Consider the following 16348-nt stretch of genomic DNA (forward strand, 5'->3'; position numbering starts at 1 on the left):
AGCAGAAAGATTTTAGGAGAAAGAAATTATGACATTGATGATTAGTCAGAAAACATTTTTTGCCGATCTTACCATATCGCAGTATATTAAGAAGCCAAGTACAACAAGCAGTAATGACATCGAAAGACACATCAAGCTTCACTGTAAGTGGTTTGGGAGTATAAAAATAAGGAAGCCTTGCTGTAATGCCAAGAGGCTTTGGTGAGATTTTGCCTCGAGTGCCAGGCACTGTTTTGGTCTCCTCAATTCTTCTTGCCCAAGAGGGAATGCAACAAAAGTGCACTTGAATAGGTTAATCGGGGAGCCCATGATTAGAGAAGGAATATAACAGGCCTATATCTTCCAGAATTTTGAAAACTGAGATGCATATGTAAAGAAATTATTAGATCCTGAGGGGACAAAAGCACAGATGGTATTTCCCTGGCTCGAATGACTGGAATGAGGGATTATGGCTTCAGGATGAGGTCAGCAATTTAGAAGGGAAGGGAAGAAATGACTTCACTCAAAGCGTGCAAGGTCTTGATTGAAAACATGTATGCTTGATTGTAATCATATCATTATATTTTTGACTGGATATCATGCAACAAAAAAACTTTTTACTCTAACTTGGTACACATGACAATAATGTTCATAGAAACATTGAAACATAGAAAATAGATGCAGGAGTAAGCCATTCGGCCCTTCAAGCCGCTATCGCCATTCAATATGATCATGGCAGATCATCCAAAATCAGTACCCCGTTCCTGCTCTCTCCCCATATCCCTTGATTCCGTTAGCCCTAAGAACTATCCCACCTCCGAGGAATGTGAGCATTCAATGCGCATTTTCATCAAAGGAATCGAGGCATTTGGAGATGGGCAAGGAAAGGAGTGCTGTAAAAGTTCTGCCATAATCATATTAATAATAATAATAATCCATTTATTTTATATAGCGCCTTATCACATGCTCAAAGCGCTTTACAAAACAATTAACATAGAAACAAACAGACAAACTATCCTGACGGAAAAGCAGCGAATACTCAACGCCAGCGTCCTCTTTATTGTCAATAATAAAACAATAATAAAACTAACTAAACCTTAAAGATATCCCACCTATGAGCAATGTGAGCATTTTCACGAAGGGAATCAAGGTATTTGGAGATAGGCGAGGAAAACTGTGTTGTAAAAGTCCTGCCATGATCTTACTGAGCAGTGGGGCAAGCTTTAAGATTCTCCATGCTCTACTAGCTGCGACACTGCACTGCCTGTATTTTGATAAACGTGAACATTTATAGAATTTGATAAGAGAAAGTGCAATAAAAACGACAGATTCTGGAAATTGGACATAAAACAGAAATAGCTGAAAACACTCTGCACGTCATGCAGCATCTGTGAAAAAGAGAAACAGAAATGACATTTCAGGTCTGAGAATGTTATCTTTGCTCCTCTTTCTGTGGATGTTGTTGGACCTGCAGAGTGTTTCCAGCATTGTCTGTTTTTGATTTGGCTTCTCCTTTACCTTGTCACTGTGCTCCATGAACTCAGCCAGGTTAAGCAGTGTTTGCGTGACCTCAGCAATGTCCTGAGAAATTAAAGCTTGCTCAATGCTTCTGATCAGCTCATCCTGCTGGGATTCATGCAGTTCCGACCAACAGGAGAGGAAGGCCGCGTTAAACAGGTCCCTGTGTTAGAAGAAAGTCCAAAATGTTAACATGTAATGAGAAAAACAAATAATATGCCTGTTTAGATCAAAATATTTGTTCACTGCAATTAAAAAAATGAAAAATTAGAACTGTAGTTTTAATCAAGCACATTTTTTACTTATGTTTACAATACAGGAGGCGGCCATTTACCTCATTGGGCCCATTCCAATTCCAAGAGTAGGAATCCCTTTGGTCCCATTAACATTATCCCTATTTTCTTGTATCCTTCCAAATTTATTTATGACTAATTTATTTCCCTCTTACTGTGGGTACTGTGTGGACTTTGATTACTCTTCAAAGTGGCTATTTTCCAAATGCAAGCCTAGACAGAGACTGTTAACTGTTCAATCAACGATGAATGGCAGTGTCAAGACCAGATCGGATCCAGATTTTTCACTGTGGCTTGGAAACTTTGGCATTTTTTTCATCGAAGATATATAATTGTCTTCTCAGACTGAACCTCCAGCCCAATGCTAGCTCATTTTGGCTTAAAAGAAAACATCAGTGCATAAAAATTAGCCAAATTACCTCAGGTTCAAAAGCAATAGGGTTCCACATTGGTGCTTAATGTTATTGCCTTCTTGTATGAGGTCAAAAAAAACTTACGACTTCTGAAAAAAGTATATTCTCTCATTGTTGGCAGAATAATTTGCAAACAGGGTTACTACATAGAATATTCCAGAGCAAAGCTCTTCAATAGAATGATCACTAATCTAATTCACAAGCATGACCCATTTTGCAATTACAACCTTGAGTTATTTGTTGTCTAGCAATTGCAAAGAAAGGATTATTTTGAATAATATAAAATTTGGAAAATTGATAATCAGTAAACCTATATAAATGTATAGTATTGTTAAAAAACAAGTTGGCATATAGTCATTATTACATGACTTTGTATAACATGTCATAACCACATATTTATTCCAAAAACTTTAAAAAATATATCCTATCCACAATGAGAATCTGCAAAGTAGAATTTCTATCTAAAACACTCCTTTCATTGGTGATTGCTCACTTTTTTTTTCTTTTTATTCTTATTTTAGCCAACGTATTTAATTTGCTCTTTAAGCACTAGGATATTTGCACGGTATTGCTTTCATGATTTTCACAAGGCTATCGACACCGGGGACTCGAATAATACCACTGTGTGTCAAGTGGCAGCAACCCAAGTCAGCCTAGGGCAAAAGATCTGAAGGAAATAAAATCGATTCACAACAAAATCTGAAAATTATGGTGAGCAGATCACGCAGCTTCTGTGGAAAGAGAAATTAAAGGGATTTTGACCTGAAATGTTAACTCTGTTTCCCTTTCCACAAATATTGTCTGACCTGTTAATATTTCGGCCATTTTGTTTTTATTTCAGATTTCCAACATCTGCAGTTTTTACATTTTCAAATTAGCTCCACAGTTGATTTTTTTTTTCCAAATATAGGAAACTCTGGAATTAAGAAATTAAAATACGCAAAGCGAGGGAATTTATGAAATTATTTCTGCAACATTTTGAACACAAGAATATAAGTGCAAGAGGAACCCACTCAACCCATCAAACCTGCCTTGCATTTTGTATGATCATGTCTGATCTCCACCGTGCTATATATGTATATATTATATATATATATATATATATATATATATATATATAGCCCGCTGGCCTTCATCAATCATGGTATTGAGAATAGGTATTGTTGCAGAGGTACAAGATATGGGCAGGACAGATTTGAAGCACTACGTACAGTTCTGGTCCTATAGGAGGGATGAAAAGGGTGCAAAATAGATGACGAGGATGTTGAGATCTGGAAGGTTTGAGTTACAAAGAGAGGTCTGATGGTCTGGGTTTTTTTCCCCTGGAGAGTAGCAGGCTGAAGGGTGACCTTATAGAAGCGTCCCAAGTCATGAGGGGCACAGATGAGATGAAAAGCCACAATCTTTACCCCAAGGTAGAGGAGTCTAAAACTCAAGCGCATAAGGTTCAAGATGAGAGGAAAAAGATTTAAGTGACCCGAGGGGTAACGTTTTCATGCAGAGAATAGTGCATACTTGGAATGAGCTGCCAGAGGAAGTGACAAAGTAAGTACAATTACAATTACTACATTTAATGAACACTTAGATAGGTACATGGATACAAGTGTTTGGAGGGATATGGGCCAGGCACTGGCAAGTGGGACTGGATCAGATAGGCAACTGCATCAGCATGGACCTGTTTCCTTGTTGCACAGTTCCATGACTGTATGACCACAATTTTAAATGAATATCCCTATCTCTTAACTATGTCCACACATTTGAGATTGCCCTGCCCATGGAAACACTCTAATGTCTACTCTTTAATGCTTCTTTCGGCTCTTACATAGTTTAACAAGAGCATGCTTAATTCTTCCCATCTCCAAAGAATTTCTTTTGATTCTTTTAACAATCTGAACCCCATTAATTGCTAATAACTATAGTTGTATAATCTAGCATAAATGTCCCAGATTCATTCTTTTCTCTTGCTAACAAATGTTTAAGCGCATGTCATTTGGAAGGAAGTGGGGCGATGTGGAGATCAATAATAATGGACAACCAGTTAGTGTCATCTCTGGTGATTGGCTCAGTCTGATCACAATCGCCATAGGGGATCACTTGGGCCCGAGGAACATCTCTAGTTCTGAGGTGGGAAAGAATCATTTGAGGGATCCACTGATTCTGCCACAAGTGGGGTAAGCAGGTGATGCGACTTGTGGCACCTGGCATTGAGAGTCAAGGACTTCAATGCCTTCCCACATATCGTTCCTTTGTGGAGATCTGTCCTTTTTGTTTTTGAGTTAAGTTTTTGTGTTTTTTAAATCTTTTTGTAAGTCTTTTGTCTTTCAGACCAATCCAGATTATCATATACAATTATGGGACACGAAGTCTTATGTGGCCTCTTGGGGTTCGCCCAGATTACGAGTATGGCCGGGATACTCTGGCGATGTGATCCCGGACGTAGCAACCGAGTTTTCCACCTTTGTAGAAACGATGTGATGATGTGTGATGACGATACACCAGAGGCTACGGGATCTTGGAATGTCACCAAGTATAATTACTGTAACGGAGTCCTACACCAAGATACCAGGAGAGTACTCCTGAGATACCGCAACAGGTGGGATTTGCCCTGTTTGTTCCAGGAGTGTCGCTTCGACTTCATTTGTCCACGTGACGACGACAAAAAGACTGGATCATGCTCTCATGAGGCCTCTCACCAAGACTCCCTCTTGACACCCCGCCCGGGGGCACGATGAAAAAGAGAGATGGACGATGCTCAGAACTTATTCATAAGGGCTCATGATTTGATGTACTCTCCCGTCTCTGATTATTGTCATCCAACTGACTGCGAACGCGAACGCGAAGTCGAACTCGACACCTTCACATTGAGCCATCATGGGCCAGGCCCACACAAGTCAGTGAGGATGTGCCACTCCTCCCGTGAGATGCCGAGAACATCCTTGAAACATTCTCTCCGCTCTCTGATGTGCATCAATGTGGAAAAGTCGATTTATGGAATGCAGATGAATCCGTTGTCGGACGATTAAATATTTGATCCTTATTTCTGATCTACTATTTGGCAATAAGTCACAAAACAAATTAGGATTTTTACCTAGCCAAGGGGTTGTAGGCCTGAGCTAGCGGCCAACATGAGCGGAGTGCAGGTGATGGGGATTCTTTTAGTAATTCCACGCTGAGTCGCCTCAGCCATTCCATCCAGTCATCTTTAGAGACTCTCCTGGCAGCTCCCCATGCCTGAAACAGAAACATAACTGCTAACAATTGCTCCACTGTGACACATTTTCAAGCAGTTCAGGCATGTATTGGCTAACTCATTACCGTGGTCCTGCTAAGATATCTGAATTTTATTCATGAAAGAGTCATTTGAAACGTTAGCCACTATCAAAAATACAATTAAATTAAACCATTAATGCCTGCTTCATAATAGACAATAGACAATAGGTGCAGGAGGAGGCCATTCGGCCCTTCGAGCCAGCACCGCCATTCAATGTGATCATGGCTGATCATTCTCAATCAGTACCCCGTTCCTGCCTTCTCCCCATACCCCCTGACTCCGCTATCCTTAAGAGCTCTATCTAGCTCTCTCTTGAATGCATTCAGAGAATTGGCCTCCACTGCCTTCTGAGGCAGAGAATTCCACAGATTCACAACTCTCTGACTGAAAAAGTTTTTCCTCATCTCAGTTCTAAATGGCCTACCCCTTATTTTTAAACTGTGGCCCCTTGTTCTGGACTCCCCAACATTGGGAACATGTTTCCTGCCTCTAACGTGTCCAACCACTTAATAATCTTATACGTTTCGATAAGATCTCCTCTCATCCTTCTAAATTCCAGTGTATACAAGCCTAGCCGCTCCAGTCTTTCAACATATGACAGTCCAGCCATTCCGGGAATTAACCTAGTAAACCTAATAGTAAACAAAGGAATTCCAACTGAATGTATTGGCATTCATCTGTTAATAAACACCCTCTAAACCATTCATCTTAAAAACATGATTTTTGTTTCTAATTAGTGGCAGAAATTTCTATGGAATCACAAGAAATTCTCACCACCCGCTGAAGGATAATTATAGTGTGGCATTAAATACTAGCAAGTCAGTGAAGCCAATCTCTTGCAAATGGATAAAAATAGCCTAAAAAGAGCATACGAACAACACTGACAAATAACAGATTTTTTTCCTAACGGCATTAATCAGAAATATGGTCAATCACTTTCACCCACTTTATAAATTGTAGGTGCACAATTAGGCCATTTGGCCCACCAGGTCTACACTGCCATTCAATCACGGCTGATCTATCTTTCCCTCTCAATCCCATTCTCCTGCCTTCTCCCCATAACTCCTGACACCCGTACTAATCAAGAATCTATCAATCTCCACCTTAAAAATATCCATTGACTTGGCCTTCTGTGGCAATGAATTCCACAGGTTCACCACCCTCCGACTAAAGAAATTCCTCCTCATCTCCTCACTTCAGAGCTTAGGTGGGAAAGCACGCCCTCAGTACTGTACTGGAGTGTGAGCTTTGATTTCATTGTGCTAAGGTATTTGGAGTATGGTTTGAAACCACCAACCGAATCAATCATTGACAAATCTGCTGAGAAAGAAGCCATGACTGAATTAACCTATGAGGGAGAGGGGTAGGAGCAGGCTTGTGCAAGGTCTGGACCATTTGGATTGAAAGGCCTGCTCCTATGATTTACATTCTACGTGTGGAAACATTATGACACGTTCCAAATCTGAAAGTAGCACATATATATTTCTTTGGTTTCATTGCCATTTCATTATAACAATAAATAATGCGAACAGTACCTTGCATGGTACTCAGCAGAAATTAATGTTATTTGCCCAACATTGCTCTAAGCAAGTATCTGTTACGGCACTTTGTCATAATTATGGCCTATTTCAACAGTCTTTTACAGGGTCATAAATTATCATAATTTCACATTACATAGCACATGCATAGAGACAATCAAGTGTTAGAAAAAGGTGACATTTGATTTACAAGTTGCTAATTGCTTTGTTTTAATACGGTTTTGACATTTACATTTTGCCATGAGCACTTAAGTTGCACTATAGATATGCCGCAGCTTTTAAAATGCATTGTGAAATTTAAAGATCTGAACAAGATTTCATGAAATGTTTCCGTAATCTGCATTGACAATTTCTGCTTGTCCTGATGCCCAAAGTACAACGTGTTGATTAAACAGCGTCATAACCTTGAAGGGAACAAACTATTTCTGTTTCAACTTTACATGAAAGATGACTGAACCAAATACGTACATCGTTCGAGAATAAAAGCAGTTTTATGCTGTCAATCACTAAGATGCATGTAAAATGCTCTATGAGGTGCTGGCAGGCCACATTGGGAATATTGTGAGCAGTTTTGGGCACCATATCTGAGGAAGGATGTGCTGGCTCTGGAGAGGGTCCAGAGGAGGTTTACAAGAATGACCCCAGGTTAACCTATGATGAGCGTTTGTCAGCATTGTGCCTGTACTCGCTGGAATTTAGAAGAATGAGGGGGGGGGCTCATTGAAACATACAGAACAGTGAAAGGCTTGGATGGAGTGGATGTGGAGAGGATGGTTCCACTAGTGGGAGAGTCTAGGACTAGAGGTCATAGCCTCAGAATTAAAGGGTGTTCTTTTAGGAAGGAGATGAGGAGACATTTATTTCATCAGAGGCTGGTGAATCTGTGGAATTATTTGCCACAGAAGGCTGTGGAGGCAAAGTCAGTGGATATGTTTAAGGCAGAGATAGATAGATTCTTGATTAGTAGAGGTGTCAGAGGTTATGGGGAGAAGGCAGGAGAATGGAGTTAGGAGGGAGAGATAGATCAGCCATGATTGAATGGCAGAGTAGACTTGATGGGCCGAATGGCCCATTCCTTATGACCTTAATGCATATACTTTAAATTATGTACTGATTTTATTTTTAACCATGGACAAACCTTCTGCAGATTGGTGGTGCTGACGTGTAGTTTCTTCATCGGTCCAGTCTCCACAGGTCCACTTGATAGCTTGTCACCTTGATTGCCCCGGGAATTCCGATGTTGAAAAATGATAGGATCTTCCTCTTCTTCAGCCAATGTGTAACCCTATTGTGCACAAATTAGTTTTAATAATTTCCTTCACAGTGGAAACAGAATTCAGATTTTTGTTTGACTATTCCCAGAAAAATTGAAGATTATGCAACATACCTAGGTCCAGTTTTTGGCCAGTACAATTGAAGATACTGCAATATACATAGGATTTGGATATCAACTCACCCACTGCTTTATAAGTGTATAAGGTGCATAAAATCATGAGAGGAATAGATCAGGTCTCTTGCCCAGAGTTGGGGATTCGAGAACCAGAAGATATAGGTTTAAGGTGAAGTACTTAAGAATTCAAGGGTATGGACAATCTCTTTTGATGACCACACCAACTATATTTCACAATTAACCTTAAGTGAAAGAGGTTCTGTGCCGTGCAAATAAAATGATAATATATTACCGAGTCAAAATGGTAAGCAGCTTGGGGGGAAACCTACAAGTGTTGGTAATCTTGCACCTACTACCCATACCCTGTTCAATGGGAGATGTTGCAGGTTTTGGGCTGGAAACAAAGAGTCCAAGCAGTGGAGGACTACAAACTTAAAAGAGGAGCTAAATCTAAGTTTACCTTTACTATGCGACATATTAACACATCATAGCGTTGATGGTTTATCCTGTGGCGGATCATCACCTTATTCACCATGGGAATAAATATCTGATACTGAAAAATATACAAGAATGCGGCATTAGAATCAAACAATGGCTTTGCTTACCATTGATTAGTCACATTTCTCTTAATGGAGAAACGTTCAATTATGATTATATATTACTGTTTGCTCTAAATGCAATGAAACAGTAGTTAGAATTTGCTACTTTAATGTTACATATATGAATTAAAAAGTCCCTGCAGTGTTAGGCTTGGATGAGGCAGCAACACTCTTCCCTTCGAGTCATTAGGTTGTTGGTCCATTCCAAAAATGAGCATACAAATCGAAATTTGCATGGTGTCACACAGCACGGAAACAGGCCATTTGACTCACCACGTCTGCACTGAACATCAAAACTACACTAATCCTCATTATTCCTATTCGCATCAACTCCTTTTCTACCACCTAATTCCACTGTCGCCCACCTACCTGCACCAGAGGCAATTTACAATAGCCAATTACTTTACCAACTACAAAATCTTTGTCATTCATTTGTGCTCTCATTCAATGCTGAGGAATACTGCACTGGTAATGCTATAATCTTTATAAAGAGATCTTAAACTTAAGGCGCACAACTCGCTGTCCCCACACGGCCCCGTCGGGCAGGTGGGATCGTTCCATCCAGGTTGCTCATGCTCTGAGTCGTCACGTCTCCACAAGAGTTGTATCCACCTGGTGTCCGGACTCTCCTCCTTAACCGCAAAGTCCCAACGTTTCACATAGCGTTGCCTTGATGGTTGATCAGAATGGATTTTCATCCGAATGGCAGGGGTCGGCTCCAACATTCTGAAGCTATGATGTACAAAGCACATGGCGTGCCTCTGGGGTTTTACAAGGACCGAGCATTCCTCTTTTTGACTGAGCCACGCAAGTGCAAACCACATCATTTCAATAAAGGACACCCCAAGTCCTTTCAAAAAGGGCATGGATCCTGTTCGTCACAAGCTAGGTGAGAAGGAGCAGAAAATATGTAGCGAAGGACCAGGTAGAGTATTATTTTCATCACAAGTATTACATTTTAATTATAAAACTTAGAATATTTTAAATTTAGCAAACTTAATGAACTCTAACTTTGAAAAACAACGAGACCAAGTGGACCCATTGGGCCCAAACCTCTCCTGCATTGGTGCAGCACCTTGTCCTCCCCCCCTCCCCTCTCTCCTCAACTCCCCCTCCCCTCTCCCCCACTCCCCCTTCCCCCTTCCCCCCTCCCTCCCTCCTCCCCTCCCCCTCCTTTTAAACTTAAAAATGTGAATAACTTAAAAAATATAAGACCAATTTCAAAAAACGACTTGCATTATCACTAAAGTGACAATGGTGAGTAAGGTGGGCCTAAAATTGTCGCGCTAAAGTGTACCGTTTTGGCTGAAGTTCAGTCACAAACAAGATAACAAACGAGAGTTTTAGTATATACATGGCATTCGTGTTTTGATTATCTCCCACCACCCCGGTCACCCTGTCCCGCTCCTCTCCTCCATCCGTTCGTCTTATTGCCCTCCCATATCCTACCGTGGCCATTTCCCTTGTATCCCCCCTCTTTCTCTGTCACCTTTCACCCATATCTCGCCCTCTGACTTCACATTTCACCCCTTTTCCTGTCTACGACCCTTTGTCTCCTTTTCACCTCTAGCCTTTGTTATCATCTCCACCTCCTCTCATATGTATCCACCTATCACTTGCCAGGCTTTGCCCATTCAAAAATCGCTTTTCCAGCCTTCTTTCCCCCCACTCCATCCATCTGAAGAAAGACCCCCAACCGGAAACGCATCTTTCCATTCTCATCACAGATGCTGCTTGACCCGCTGAGTATCTCCAGTACTTGTTTTTTGCTCAAGATTCCCACACCTGTCGAGTCCTGTGCCTCTTTTTTTCTTCTCAAAATGGTTTCCTATGAGTATAGGAGAATGAATGGTGCCTGGAGAACAGCAAGAGTGGGTGCTCCAGTGTTCTCCCCAATATTTTATCCTCAAACTACATGACAAACATTTTGCTCTATGTACCTTCTGTATCTCTTGTCTCCCTCGACCCTCAGTCTGAAACGTCACCTATTCCTTTTCTCTAGAGATTCTGCCTGACCCGCTGATTTTCTCCAGCTTTTTGCATCTATCTGACGAATATCATACTGTTTATTATCACTTTGCTCTTGCAAGTCATTGATGTGCACATGTCGGCTGGTGTATTTCCTACATTACCACAGGAATTGATCTTCAAAAGGCTGAAATTAGCTGCAAAATACATTGGGGAATGCTGATGACAAAAAGCAGCCAAATAAATATCTTTGACACATTGTCCAAGGTTAGGGAGCTCTCCTCCCAGTATCATACCAAAATATCACCTCTTGTTCACCACTAGCAAACCCATTAACTGACCAAAAAACTTTATTATATGCAAATTGACAGTTGCATTTTCATAATTTACAGTGCTGTGCACTTCAAAAGCCCTTCGTCAGCATTATATTTAAGGGTAACCCAGGGTCTCAAGAGATATCACAAAAATACAAGACTTTCTTTTTTTTCTTCTCCATATTATGAGAATGTGTAAGCAACTGATAATTTGGTTTAACCATGATGAAATTAGAATCACATAAGCTTTAGGAAAGAGAAGGCCATCCTAGCCATTGTGTTTCTCCTTGGATAAAATGTGTAACCCAGTCTAATGCCAACTTCCAGCAGTAGGCCCGTGTGAAATTTTTCTTAAGCATTATACTTTTCTCGTCTCCATTTCACCATCTCCAGCACAATCATATCCTTCACATAATATGCCGACAAGGACTGTGCGCCAAACTTGAGCTATGATTCAATTAAAACGCTATTTTTGAAAGATTGGAGTACACATTCATGTCGTCAAAGTCACCTGAGGCTTTAAATTTATAAAATTTATAACCCATGTCAAATAAAATAACAGGTAACGAGTACAATCATGGTGGAGGACATTCCTACTAAATGAAAGGTTACAATCTTAAGCATTCATTTAATTTATTATATTTATAAAAAACTGTCCAGGAAAATGGATTGAGCTTGCAGTTTTATTCCGCCTCAGCACATTTTATTGAAAGTTTTCTGGAGATCCTCCAGTAAACTGCTTTAGGTGCAGGCATAATCATTCTAGTTGTAGATAAATACACCAGCCAGTTTGTACAAAGGTCCTTCTGACCGTAAGGAGATTAAGATCATTTAAAAAAAATTAATCTTGACTTGAGGAGAAAAGTTAGTCAAAACACTGGCACCACAGTGGAGTTGCCTTACAGCGCCAGAGACCTAGGTTCGATCCTGACTATGGGTGCTGTCTGCACGGACTTTGTACGTTCCCCTTGTGACCGCGTGGGTTTTCTCTGGGTGCTCTGGTTTCCTCCCACATTCCAAAGACGTACAGATTTGTAGGTTAATTGACTTCAGCAAATTGTCCCCAGTGTGTAGGACAGAACTAGTGTACATGTGATCGCTGGTCGACGCAAACTCAGTGGGTGAAAGGGCCTGTTTCCACGCTGTATCTCCAGACTAAAACTAAACACGGAAATGTCTCTTCAAAAAGTGTAATGACACATTTAAGACTCAGCCACTGGAACAGGTAACAGAACCTCAGTGAGACTTCTGAATCCAAAGACAATGTCAACGACAATAGTGCATGAAACATCACCCAGGAACACTTCTGAAATCCAGGAGTGGAGCTGGAGGCCATCACCGGCAAATAACCTTAGGAAATGCAATTGTACTTTGTTCCAATGAAGCCAAATAAAGCAATCCTGATTCCAAAATAACCATCTGCAATAGATTCCCCCAAAAATCGTAATTTAAAACTCATTAGATCATATCTAGTGGTGAAAGTTTGAGCATGGAAAGTGCTTGTCTTGAGTTCAGTAACCAGCTGAGGTTATAAATCAATGAATCCCTTACAAACGGCCAAGTTCATATCCAGATGCACATCATAATGTTCAGTTTTCAACTGAACCTGTCAGGGATTATCTGTCTTCCTTATTATAATAGAGAATGCAATCAGTCCACCAAACAGGTCCAATGCCAATTCCAAGTCCCAATCCAAGTCCAAATATGTTACGTAGGAAAATAAAACTGCTGAATCTGGTTCAAATCGAGGGTGCACACAAAATGTACTCCAGCATTTTGTGTCTACCTTCCAAATATATTATCATATGCACAAGTACAGTGAGGTACAAGTACAGGGAAAATCTTCAGCATCACAGGCACAATACACAAAACGTAAATCCAAAGAGATTTTATGTATATTAAGGGGAAAAGGGTAACTTGATAGAAAAAAGGACCCCCCAGAAACCAAGGGGATCTCATCTACGTGTCGAGGTGCAGGAGATGGGCAAGGTCTTCGATGAATACTTCTCTGCTTTGACCACATGGAAGACATGAAGACTAAATGAACTGGGGAAAGTTAATGGGGATGTCTTGAGGATGGTCCGTGTTACAGTTGTGGAGGTGCTGGATATTCTAAAACTAATGATGGCAGATAGATCTCCTAGTTCTGATCAGGGATAACCAAGGGCACACCATGGGAAACTCGAGAAGAAATTACAAGAGCTCCAGCTGAGATGTATGAATCATCATAAGAAATGGGTGAGGAGCAGGAAGAGTGTAGGATGGTGAATGCCGTGCCTCCATTTAAGAAGGGCTGTGATGAAAAACCTGAAGAACTACAGACCAGTAACCTGAACACCAACCCACTTTAGGAGAGTTACTGAAGATGACTCTGAGGGATAAGATGTACATGTATTTCCCAAGAATGAAGGTTGATTAGGGATAATCAGCAAGGGTGGGATATCCTGTCTCGTGAATTTGCTTGTTGTTTGAAGAATTAACCAAGGAGGTTGATGAGAGCAGGGCCGGAACCACAGTCTATATTTCAATTTCAGCAAAGCTTTTAATAAGATTCTCAATTTTTTTAATAAGGCAGGTGGCCTGCGACTGGTGGTGTGCCTCCGAGAGCGGTGCCTGTTTGGGATCTCAAACCAGGGCAGGACCAAAGAAGGCGTTGGGAACGCCGACCTTGATCAATCACGGCATTGGCCATAGAAGTTGGAACGCTACGTTACAGTTGTACAACGTGTTGATGTGGCTGCATTTGGAATATCGTGGTCAGTTTTGCTCGCCCTCCCGGTAGGAAAGATGTCATTAAGTTTGATTGAGTGTAGAGAAGATTTACGAGGATGTTACCAGGACTTGACGGCCTGAGCAAATGGGAGAGGTGAAGCAATCCCAAGACAGGGATTCAATCTGTTCCAATTTCACCTCTTCTAATTTCCCTACAACTTATTTTCTTTCACATGCTCGTCAACCCCTAAACATTCATTTCTCACACGTCTACACTAAGACATAATTTACTGTGGACACTTCATTTCCCAGCATGTTTTTGGGATGTGGGATGAACCCAATGCACCCAGCCAAAACCTGTGTGGTATTGGAGGAAAGTTCACACACAAAATAACCAAAGTCAGGAACAAACCCAGCTCCCCACAGCTGTGAGGCAACAGCATACCCCCTCTCTGCCATTCATGGCACGGGTCTAGGCAGCCAACTAAAGCCATAAGCTGCTTCACATTGTGACTTTTCAATCACTTGCACATTGATGTACCAACACTCAGAGAATGAGAGATCAATCAACAATTTACAGGAACTGGATCAGTCCCATGGCTCATTCCTTAAATGCTAGTCTAAATATATTGCCATATACTAACTGTGATATTTTTGGTTTATCACAAGCATCACCACGTACATTGATAGCCCCTGAACAGAAAAATGGAAAAGATAATGCAAGCCAAATGGAAGATTGCTGCATTGTTTCCATTCACGCTCAGTTCTCCACACGGATATAAAAGTTACCAATGGATCTCACACAGCTTTTGGCATCCAGAATTGAGATATTCCCAACCGCAATAAAATAGATTCTAGAAATTGAGAAATAAAGCACCACAGATGCTGGAAGTCCAAACAAAATTGCAAAAAAAAACTGGGCATAATTAACAGATGAGGTAATACCAAGGGAAAACAAATGATTTAACCTTCCAGGTGATGACTATTCATCATCTGGAAAAGTGTGGGAAAAGTACGTTTTAAGTTGCAGAGCATGGGAGAGGGAAGAGAATGATTATGATGGGGTGGAAACCAACCTGCACAGGAGACATGTGTAGGAAGGAACTGGAGATGCTGGTTTACACCGAAGATAGACACAAAATGCTGGAGAAACTCAGCGGGTCAGGCAGCATCTCTGGGAAGAAGGAATGGGTGACCTTTCAGGTCGAGACCCTTCCTCAGACCTTCTGAAGAAGGGTCTCAACCCAAAACGTCACCCTTTCCGTCTCTCCAGAGATGCTGCTTGACCTGCTGAGTTACTCCATCAGTTTGTGTCTTGTCTTCTGCACAGGAGACAATTGCTTTGAGCGGGGGAATTAAATGCTTGTTGTCTACAGCTAACCTGTCTGGAGGAGTGTGAACAAAGGAAAATGAAGGGGGATAGTGGTGAAAAATACTTGTTGGAGATGTGATGCAGAACACTACATTTGGTGAAATTAGAATGGACTGGATATAATCTCCCAGTCATAAACAGAGCAAAGGTCTTCGACAAATCTCTTAATTTTCTGTGTTTTCAACGCCATGCACCCACTCTCACCAGCCCAACCATAAAACCAATATTGGCAATGAACAAACTCAATCAAACAAACTCCACACCATCCTTTGTAACAAAGGTGCCTAATTTTTGTTTTCATTCTATATTTAAGTACTATAAACAATTAGAAGATTTCTCACCGCACATTTCTATGCACCACAGAAATGGTCACTTTGGACCACCTCATCCACGTTGCTCATTTTGTCCATCTACACAAATCCCCATCCCCTAGTGCCAGCTTTAGTACTGTTTCTTTCTGTCTTGCCTATGTAATTATCTATTTTAACGCCTCTTAAACATGGACATACTATTTGATCCCACCAACCTTCCAAGCAGCACATTCCAGATATCAGCCACTAGTCATGTAAACAAAAAGCTTACCCCTCAGATCCTTTTAAAAGTTCCTAGCCCTCACCTTTAAACTGTGCCCCCCCCCCCTCTAGGATTATAATAGCCTACTTTAATTTGTTTTAATTTCCAGACTGTTTCCATTTTTTTGTCGGAGATCAAGTCAACAGGGAAGTATTTTTCTGACCATCAGAGTACCCCAAGCAGTAATCTGATGAAAAGATTCAAAAACCACAGCAAGCTTTGATCAAGCAAGCAGAAACAAAAATAAATCTACCGGCTGCTGAGGTAGCTAACCACAAAGACAACCAACATTTAAAAAATATATATAATTTAAGAACAACCAAAAAAAAAGATTTTATTTTGGTTTTTGTGGCGAGTTAGGGCACACTCAATCAGAAACAGAACATATAATTGTTATTTTAAATGAAT

The 16348-nt window shown here is 40.8% G+C and overlaps 1 protein-coding gene across 1 annotated transcript in view; it reads right to left on the bottom strand.

Annotated features, from left to right (window-relative positions):
- The window catches only part of mtor (mechanistic target of rapamycin kinase), a 234675-nt gene that overhangs the window by 142363 nt on the left and 75964 nt on the right, over positions 1-16348 (bottom strand). Inside the window, exons 24-27 of the mRNA XM_078425527.1 lie at positions 8863-8955; positions 8151-8297; positions 5292-5434; positions 1498-1660 (exon numbers count right to left, since the gene is read on the bottom strand). Coding sequence (XP_078281653.1) covers positions 1498-1660; positions 5292-5434; positions 8151-8297; positions 8863-8955 — 546 coding nt within the window. The remainder of the gene's footprint in view (positions 1-1497; positions 1661-5291; positions 5435-8150; positions 8298-8862; positions 8956-16348) is intronic.

Source organism: Rhinoraja longicauda, chromosome 30 (genome assembly GCF_053455715.1).
Source record: "Rhinoraja longicauda isolate Sanriku21f chromosome 30, sRhiLon1.1, whole genome shotgun sequence".
NCBI lineage: Eukaryota > Metazoa > Chordata > Chondrichthyes > Rajiformes > Arhynchobatidae > Rhinoraja > Rhinoraja longicauda.